This window comes from Tasmannia lanceolata, unplaced genomic scaffold (genome assembly GCF_043159265.1).
Source record: "Tasmannia lanceolata isolate RefF3 unplaced genomic scaffold, GAP_Taslan_0.1 ptg000037l, whole genome shotgun sequence".
Taxonomy (NCBI): domain Eukaryota; kingdom Viridiplantae; phylum Streptophyta; class Magnoliopsida; order Canellales; family Winteraceae; genus Tasmannia; species Tasmannia lanceolata.
Genome location: NW_027518714.1, coordinates 60,394,507 through 60,404,036, shown reverse-complemented (window position 1 = coordinate 60,404,036; position 9,530 = coordinate 60,394,507). Strand labels below are relative to the sequence as shown.

General features: G+C 38.7%; 1 protein-coding gene across 2 annotated transcripts; it reads left to right on the top strand.

Annotated features, from left to right (window-relative positions):
- The first annotated feature begins 522 nt into the window (after nucleotides 1-522).
- LOC143860070 (F-box/LRR protein) lies at nucleotides 523-8,028 on the top strand. Of its 2 annotated transcripts, XM_077370582.1 has the most exons (10): nucleotides 598-846; nucleotides 916-1,023; nucleotides 1,420-1,512; nucleotides 1,588-1,695; nucleotides 1,873-1,977; nucleotides 2,284-2,323; nucleotides 2,994-3,137; nucleotides 5,259-5,449; nucleotides 6,017-6,132; nucleotides 7,383-8,028. In XM_077370582.1, exons 1-10 carry the CDS (start codon nucleotides 658-660, stop codon nucleotides 7,834-7,836), a joined length of 1,548 nt encoding a protein of 515 aa, XP_077226697.1. In that variant the 5' UTR covers nucleotides 598-657; the 3' UTR covers nucleotides 7,837-8,028. The 2 variants fall into 2 exon arrangements, with proteins under 2 accessions (XP_077226696.1, XP_077226697.1); XM_077370581.1 differs by having other exon boundaries at nucleotides 523-846; nucleotides 1,420-1,695.
- The last annotated feature ends 1,502 nt before the right edge of the window (nucleotides 8,029-9,530 follow it).

The following is a 9,530-nucleotide window of genomic DNA, read 5'->3' as shown; positions in this document are numbered from 1 at the left end:
TTGTTTTCAAATTACAACCTGAATTATAAAATCCACGTATCCAAACTGCCCCTAAAACTTTAAACCAATGTTTCAAAATTACGACGAAAACACATTAGCACGGTGTACTCCTCCTGTTTGAACCGGAGTTTGAAACCAAACTTCTCCTCAGGAGCATGGATGGGGCCTTAACTCCAAAAAAATTCAAATAAACTGGAAAGGTGTTGGCCGGCTAGCAGGCACAAGGCAGGATGCTAGATGTCTGATTTAGGTACAAGGCAGTTGGGAGCAAGGCAAGCTAGCAGCTACTTGTTTGGAGTATAAGAAAACTCGCTGCCTACCACTAAAGTAAAAACGAGTCAACTCGGGCAAGCCAAGTGAATTTTTCATTAACTCGAGTATGTCAAGGGAATTTTAATTGAATTGATAGGGCGAAACTGGGAGTCCCCCATTATGTACAACCTTGGAATCGATATCAACCGATTCACTTTAGATCATATCTAACTATGTTTGTGCCATTTCAGTAAAACCCCTTGTATTAACGTTCGGATCTTTTGGACCCATCGGACCGTCCCCGCTAATTCCATGTACCGTATAAATAAAAGTTTCTAAACTAGACTCGTATACAAATAGTTCAATCTCTCTCTCTCTCTCTCTCTCTCTCTCTGTCAGGGCGCCATGAGGAAGAAGAAGGAAGAAGGCATGGCCTCAATCGGAGAGGACGTCCTCCAAAACATTCTCTCTAGGCTCCCTGCCTTATCCTACGCACGTGCCACTTGCACTTGCCGCACGTGGAACCGTGTCTGCCACCGTGTCCTTTCTCGCCCTAAACTCCTCTCTGCTCTCTCCTTAAAACCTAATCTCCAGGTACTCTACCACAAAAAACCCTAAAAACCCAAAAAATTCAGTTCTCATATTTTCTTCTATATACTCCAGGATGCTGTGGAAGAGGCCTCTGATAAGTTGCTCTCAGAACCTTTTCAGCCCCATTTTGCCATCGCCTTTGTCGGGAGGAAATTTAGCTTGAGGGAGACCCACGAACTTGTAATACCATTTTCCCCTTTATTTGCAATTAGGGCACAATAGCTGTAAAAAATCATTTGCATATAATCTTGTATGCCAACAGTTTTGTACATGAATTTGTTATTTGCAAACAATAGTTGTAACATTTTTAGAAATGATATAGTTAATGGCTTCCATAGATGTCTTAATGTAGTGATTTTGGTGGGCATCCAAAGAGGCCTAAAAATGATTATTTGCCAATAATTGTTTTAGAAATGATGTAGCTAATTCCTTCCAAAGAGGTTTTATTTTCCCATTTGCTAATATGATAGTTTTAAAATTATCTCATTTGCAATTAAGGACCAATTTTGGTGGACTTAATTTCTTTCTTTCTTTCTTTCTTTGTATTCTTTTGTTCTCATTCTTGGTTGTGTCCAGATTCGAGCGAAAATGGGCACCCGAATCCCCATTGTTACTTCTTGTTCTCAAGGTATTATCGGCCGTGATGCCCTTACTAACGAATTAAAAGAGGTACTATTTCCTCTTCTTGTTGATCGTTTTTCAAGGGAAAAAAATGCTGCAGAGATTCAAGTACTTTTTTTTCAGGTTAGCTGGAATGTACATCCATCGGTTGGAGAAGGTGGGATTGTTTTGATTGCTGGGTTCTTGCCGGGATTAAAGGTTGCTGCGATCCCCTTGATCAGATCGAAGGAGGTATATGAAATTTATTGTAAATTACAGAATGGTTTCTGTCTGGTCTGAAATGTATCGAATTTCTGTTTGTTGGCATCTTTTTGAAACAAAATCTATCCACATCTTCCCCCATTTTACTGCTTTTCTCACTCTACAGATATGAATGAAACTGAATTACACTTCAACTGACCTTACCAGAAATCTCAACAAGGACCCATTGTCAAATCATTCTTGTCAAACATCAAAAGCTACACAGAATCTGTATCGAATTCCACCTCTCCGATGGGGATTGTGATGATTGCGGTAATCTAATATTTGTCTTCCTGGTTATAGTTTGTTTTTGCATCAATGTTTGAAAACTCACCTGATCAATTATTGTTGAGGCTGAGTCATGTGGTTTTGGCTTAATTCAGCAATAAAAAACTTGAAGGTCACCTGGTCATCACCAAGGGTACTGGGCAAGCCCATATCAGGAGTTTTTAAACATTTTGATATGCTCTCTTTTGAAGGAAGAGCTCAAAATTACTCGAGTTTGATTTATTGCAATAGTGCTGTTTTATCATTGCCAATTTCCTCCAAGTCTGACATATGTGATGGAGAACTTTTCAGGATCATAGTTCTGACATTAGATCTGTTCTTGAGCAGATGGGTGAGAATCATCCCTTATTTATTTTGTTCCTTTGTTGTACTTCTCTTCATAAAGGTTGATGAATAATGACCATTCTCCATGGGATAATGGTCTTCTCTGTTGTACCTATGCTTTAACAGCCTGGGTGAACTGAAATGCTAGGTCAAATGAACCCAAAGTTAATATGTGTTAATAGACATTATATGACTTATCAGGTTTTTCCTTTATCAACAATATTCATGTTCTGCTTAGAGTGCTTTTGTTGGGTTCGAGAATGGTTTATTGGGTGCAAGATGTGGAGAGCAGTTTTTGAACCGATCACACTTAGGCACTGTTTGCTTAAGATTTTGACAACCGATAGTGAGTTGAAAACCAATTATTCGACTCAAAATTAAAGTTAATTTCTGAGTCCAATAATTGGTTTTGGACTAACAATCAGTTATCGTAATCTTAAACAAACAGGGCCTTACCCTTTGTACAAATTACTTGCCCTGATTGTTATGATAGCCCTGTTCAAGAAATGTGGGCAACAGTTTTCTTGCTCCATATCTGGATTTGTGATTATCTGGACCAGTGACCTGTATACCTTTGTAATTCGTTTTAGCTGTACATATTACCATGGCGATTATGATGTGAGAGAGGCTATGTCTTGTAAGTTGTGATTTACCGTCCACTGTTCTGCATTCTCCAGATTATACTCTAGGTGGGGAAACCATAATCACGGGGGATGTGAATGGGTACTTCTTATTCAGCAGTGGGGATAAAGATGGCCCTGGAATTGCTGATGGAGACGCTGTAGCTCTTGTATTTGCAAAGGATAGAGACAAGCCTGACGGTACTCCACTTCTTCTGTATGCCTATGAAAGCTTAGTTATTTTATCTTTAAAGGTACCATACCCATTTAGCATTTTTAAAAGTATCACATTATGCTATATTGTGGTATAATATATGATATAAAGATTAGGATTTTTTAAATCAAATCTGGTAATAGAACTAATATTATATCAGTCCAGACACGAAGTGTCTATATCTGCCAGCGTATTTGCTGGAGGCCGAAATGATATGTATCGGCTGTATCGAAGTTATGACCGGGAATTGTGTGATACGGTTTCTCATGGTCCTAGAAACAGATCAATATGCAATGTTTAGCAATATGCAGTGTTTTCCTCACATATCTCTGTTTACTTTTGTTATCAATGATTTTTTAACATAATTATCTTTAATTAAAAGCTGTCATTTGATAATTTTAACGCGATTTGCTATATGTCTACTGTGCTGGTGAGTGTATCGGCAACCTCTATGTCTGTTTGTATATCAACTTTTCTTTCTACTAATTAAACTAAAAGTTTACAAACAATTATTTTAAATAAAGAAATGAACAAATAAACAACGAGTAAATGTGGTGGTCGAAGGTGATGCTCTTAATGTCATTCTTTGGCTTCAGGGGTCGGATGCCTTCTTCCCTTGGCGGTTTGCCCCTCTTGTTGATGAGTTCCAGGACCTGACTAGTGGTGCTAATATGTTGGAATGAGATATGTGAATCGCAAACTCGGTCTTTAATCTCAAAAAAATCGGTGCGAATCTCCACATGAAAGTGTGCAAATCTCTCAACCTCCGAATGACATTTAAGCTATGATTTGGCCGACACTTTGAATTTATTGCCGACACACGTGTCATGCCGTGTCTAACATGACACCCGTGTCCACACGTGTCGACACTCCTTTAGACACTTTTAAGTGTACTGCTAGAAGTGTCAGTAACTTTATATGTATGTATGTGTATATGAGTGTGGCACTATTTCTAGATTTTTAGGGGATGCCATGTTAGATACCTCATATCCGTGTTGAAAATCGGCACACGAATCCGTGTCCACAAATAATGATTATATGTATTTTCTATTTTAGACGTGTCCCCGTTGCTAAATTTTGGGAGTTCGCCGTGTCCGACACTCCGTGTCCGTGTCGACACACGACACTCGTGTCCGTGTCCACAAATCATAGCATTTAAGGAGTCACCTTCCACGATCACTTTGTCCATAATCTCTCTCTCCAGAGATTTGATGCCCTGATGAATGGCTCTCACCTCCGCCTCAGACGAATCTGTAATCCCAATGGGACCCGAAAACGCCCACCTCACCGTCCCCAACTCATCTCTCAGGACCTCACCAATTCCTGCCATCCCTGGATTTCTCAAGCTCGAGCCGTCAAAGTTAAGCTTTAAGAGGTGCTGACGGCTTCCATTCCTGTGATATTATAAGCTCCTGTGATATTATAAGCTCCTGCTCTGAACTAAGGCAAATCTCTTTCCACCCATTCCACACATCAAAGGCGTATATGAATTTGAAGCATGGCACAATCTTCACCCATGAAATCATTGAGGCTCTAAAAGTTTAAAACCATGGTTTCAACTCATGTGCTCCGACATGGGGCCCACGTTAGTAATTTGAAGTTAGACTACACTTTGGGACTGCACACATAAAGAAGCCCTTATTACCTTCGTCTTTATTCTTCTTCCTTGATTGCTTTGATGTATAGGACATTACATTTGCATCATAAAGGCATGGATGATACAAAACACCCTTGTTAGCTCAATGAGCCATTCAATGACCATGGAGAGGAAGAAGAAGATTTCCTTACAATTAGCGCATAAAGCATGGGATTGGGCTTTTAACCTTGTAGACTCTCTTTCTCCGCTTTCTAGCTGAAAAAAGGGGATGGAGGGAATCGATTCTATCATTACTTCGATTAAGTTGCTTTTTATATTAATATGTATTTCTTACGAACTTTCGTTTGCACCTGTGTTATTTATGCAAACTTCAATACATTTTTTTATTTTTAGTTCATTTAGGTAAGCCTGGAATGCATTATGTATGACTTTGTCACTAATTTACCTTATTTTTTTAAGATCATGTTTGTTCACGGTTTTTCATTTTACCAATTTGGTTTCAATTTAGCAGATATCGGCGAAATTCACTTCGAACTTGCGTTGTCAACTGGTGTATCACCTATAGGTCCTGTGTACAAGGCTGCTTCAGTTAGAGTCATCCAGGATGAAGAATCTGAATGTTGTACATGGCTCACTGCCACCAGAGAAGGCTTTTCACAAAGACTTGATGGTGCAACAATTCTAAGTGATCTTGAAGCTGAGGTTTGTTGATTCATCATGTTTGTAAGCTTAATCATCTTTATTGTCTTCATGCTTAATGAACTTCATAGAGTGTAGCTTCCATCTCTTAAATCATCATTAAAAAATTGGCCTTAGATCGATGAACCCTTAAGCTTTGACTTTCCCTTCTTCAAACGACAGTTTATTTGGAGAACCTACTAGTTTAATGACTTATGCTTAGTGGTAGTGTTTTAACTTACCAGATGTCAATTATTACAATTATTAAACCATGTGGACTCGCATAGTCATCTAGCCATGTGGTGATCTGAATTGGATGTGCTTTATTTTCTTTCGATTTCGATATGTATTTTTAGTGTGGATTGAAATGGAAATATTTCTACCGTTTCATGTCGGTTTCAATGAAAATTTAAAGCCATGCCTTTTGGATGCCAATTTGCAATAGGGAAAGTATATAATTTGTCAGGAAGAGGTCGTAATTTCAACATCAAATAATAATTCCTAGAGATACCTTTTAGCATGCAAGTATTTAAAAAATAAAAATAAAAAATTAAGCGTCTTCTGTTTCTGATGTGAATAATAATGTGGCAGATGGAAAATGACAATTCGGGTGGTGATTTTTATATTGGAGTCGCTATACGAAGAAAATGCTCCATCGGATCAAGGAGAGGGAAGTTTTCGTCGTTTGCATTTCGTGAAGTTCTGGGGTGAGGGTTGGAACTTAAATATCTTCTTTCTTTAGGTTTACTTGATTATAGTTCTCTCATAGGTATGCATGTTCTTACTTACTATTGTTATGAAAGTGTTGAAGATTTTATTATGACATTAATTCCTTTAATACTTGATGAGTTCCTGAGTATCCTAATATTGTGTCCCAGAACACTGTGTCTGTCTAGATGATTTTCTTTTAAGTAGGTATAAGTGGACTATTGGAATGGGTAGTTTGCCCCAACCTCTAGCATACCTTCGAAGTTCTCTCATGATTGGAATGGGGAGTTTGCCCCAACCTCCCACCGAGTCGACTAGGATTTGCTTTGTTATGATTTTGGCCCGCATCTCTATACGTCAGATGCGTCCAGAGTTGCGATTTCTTTGATCTGTGAAAGATGGTCCACAGCCTCCTCCATACACACAATGCATCTACTTGCAAGCCAAAATTCTGTCCTGCACCGTTTTACACGCATTACACACTCATAGGGTAGTGATATCCAAAATAGGCAAATTACATCCATATCCACACCCCTCCCTTTATTACTCTTTTTCTGATTGGCTGTTGGAGCTTTTGGGAACTGTAACATCCTTTGACAAGTAATTAGATATGTGGAAGTAAATATAAGAGTGCCTTTATCAAGACAATGGAATGTCCCTGTCATTTGTTGTATATAATGGGGGTGGTGGTGGTGCCATCCGTATTTTGTGCACTTCCACCCTGTAAGTATATGACAAGCTGAGGTTGGTAGAAGTGCCAAACTTTGAGTGCTGTCTTCAAATCTTTGTAGGGCTAAATCTTTTCTCCTTCTGTCATTTTCTAGATTTTATGACTTAAGTAGCTGCAGATAATTCAAACTAGAGCTATCTTTAAATTGTTGTAGGGACTCGACATTTGTCTTTGTTTCCTCAGGCTCTAAGGATGCAAGAGTTCAGTTTTTTCACAAAGGATGCTAGTGAGGGAGGAAGGCTTTTTTACCCCTTAAAATGGTTACTGACTCCTACCACCTCACGCCACCCTTTTGTGGGTGGAAATGAATGAGGGTGGGAGCACCTAATTTTAGGAGTGGCAAAACCAGCCCCATTCATATAATGCTTTATGACAGTATGCATATTTTGTCTCAAATTTCTTAATTAGCAGAACAAGCAAATATACACTCGAGTATAAGTTCAGTTCTGACATTATTGTTTTTTGTGTTATATTGTCTCTAAAATTTGGAATCCCTAAAATCATTTGCCTATTTTTCAGAGGAGATGAGGAATACCTTTATGTTCAAGACAAAGGAATCAGAACTGGGGACACTTTCCGGGTCTACTTTCCCAATGTCGAAACTGCATTAGCCTCACGCAATAATGTCTTTGAAAAACTCAAAAATTTGAAGAACAGGAGCAAAAGTTGCTGCCGTGAAATGGGCATAAGTAATCGTCACAAGGTGGAAGTGTTTGGAGGGCTTATGTTCACTTGCTGTGCACGAGGGGAATCCTTTTTCGGAGACCCCAATGTTGATAGCTCGGTTTTTTCTGAAAACTTCCCAGATATTCCATTAGCAGGAATGTTTTGTATGGGGGAGATAGGAAGCTCCCCCTCAATCAAGGAGAGTAGCGAAGAAGTGAATCCGAACCTCAGTTGTTTGCATGTCTATAGCGCAGTATATCTGGTGATGTCTTATACTACAAAAACTCCAGAGTTAAGAGAGAGTTAAGGTCGTGCCTTCACTGATAGTTGTTCATGGAGAGGAAGTTGTGGTACTCTCTCTTTGTTTTTAGTTTGGGCTTGCAATCTGGTAAGTATTTGCTGTTTTCTTACTGACATACTTTGTTTATCTTTTAGAATATATTTTGCATAGACTGAAGTCTTCGAAATAAATGTGATTCAGATTCTAGATTAAGGGTTAGTTTTAGTTGCTGTTTTAGTGCATGTATTGAGGTGTTGATTCAAATGCTAGATTTAAGGCTCAGTTTGAATGTGCATCCCAACTGTCTTTGGGGTGCAACTTGAGTGCAAACTGCGCCTATCTTTTAGTTGTAGTTTACATGCAAATTGCAACCTAATCTTTCACAAGTGGAAAACAGAAGTAATTCATCTCTTTGATGATCTATCTCATCTTACGGATAATATGCTTTCAAAGAAGCCAAACCACATGGGGCCTGTTTGTTTTGGATTTTGAGAGCCGATTGTGAGTCCAGAACTGATTATTGGACTCAAAATTGTGTTGTTTCATGACAGCCTAAAGATCAAAATGTTTCGAGAACATATAAATGTCCCGCATAGCAAAATGTAAGACGTATAGTGTGAGAAGCTTCAACTAGTCCCTTCCACAAGATACCAGCATGATAAAAAATAAATAAAAAATCTATCCCAAGGCCTTAGATTTGTAAGATGAAATGAGACTCTTTGATAATAGAGTGTTGCCCATTGCTCTTCTTTCCTTGGTCATCCAGTTGCAGGCCACTGATAATCTAATAAGAGCATTTTTCTAGTGATAACAATATAACATCTCCACAATATGGCCTACCAAAGAAAGGAATCAGATCAAGCTCTTCCACATACAACCTTACGTTAGAGTTTTTCATGTACTGTAAAAATGCTCAAGAGGCATCAAATTAAGCAAAAGGTGATTCAACAATAAAACGGGACGGCAAAAATTCGAGTTTATTACGGTTGGAGTTCTAAAAAATGGAAACACAAAAAAATACATTTAAAATTGGGAAATGATAATTGCGCCCCATTTCATTACTAGGGACGCACAGCTACAGTGTATCTATGACTGCAAAGGTGCTGATGTACTTCACATTTGAATGAATGAAGTGACCTGATTGCCACTTACAATGCAGCTGGGTGTCCCCCAAGTGATGAAAAAGGGCGCATTTATCATTTCCCTTAAAATTCTGTAATTTACAAAATATAGTAGTTGTAAGGTTGGAAAGTTGGCCAAAAAAACATGCTTAAAACGTGTTTAAGCGTTTTCAACTGTAGCAAGAAGGTAAGGGGTTACCAAAAGGTGTATATGCCTCTTCCATACGATACAACTTTGGTGTGAATCACTACTCCATTGATTTGCCGGAGGACTGGTTCAGGAACACGGGCATTCTAACAAAGCCTATCCAAACCAAATTAGCACCTTTACTATCTGTCTGGGCCTATCCAGTGAAGTTGGGCACCGTCCAGCCTCTAGATTAAAAATTTGCAACAAAAAATACCCCCAGCAGCGTTGGATTGAAAATTTCAAGTTATTCAAGTACGTACAACATTTTCCCCAAGCGGCCTTCCTCACCATGAGATTAGAGGACTTTAATCCATTGAAGGGGGACCATACATCAATTTTTTCTTTTTATGACATAGGATATCCCCAGCTCAGTTTATGCTGGACTAATCCCTATTATCTGATGCAAGGAC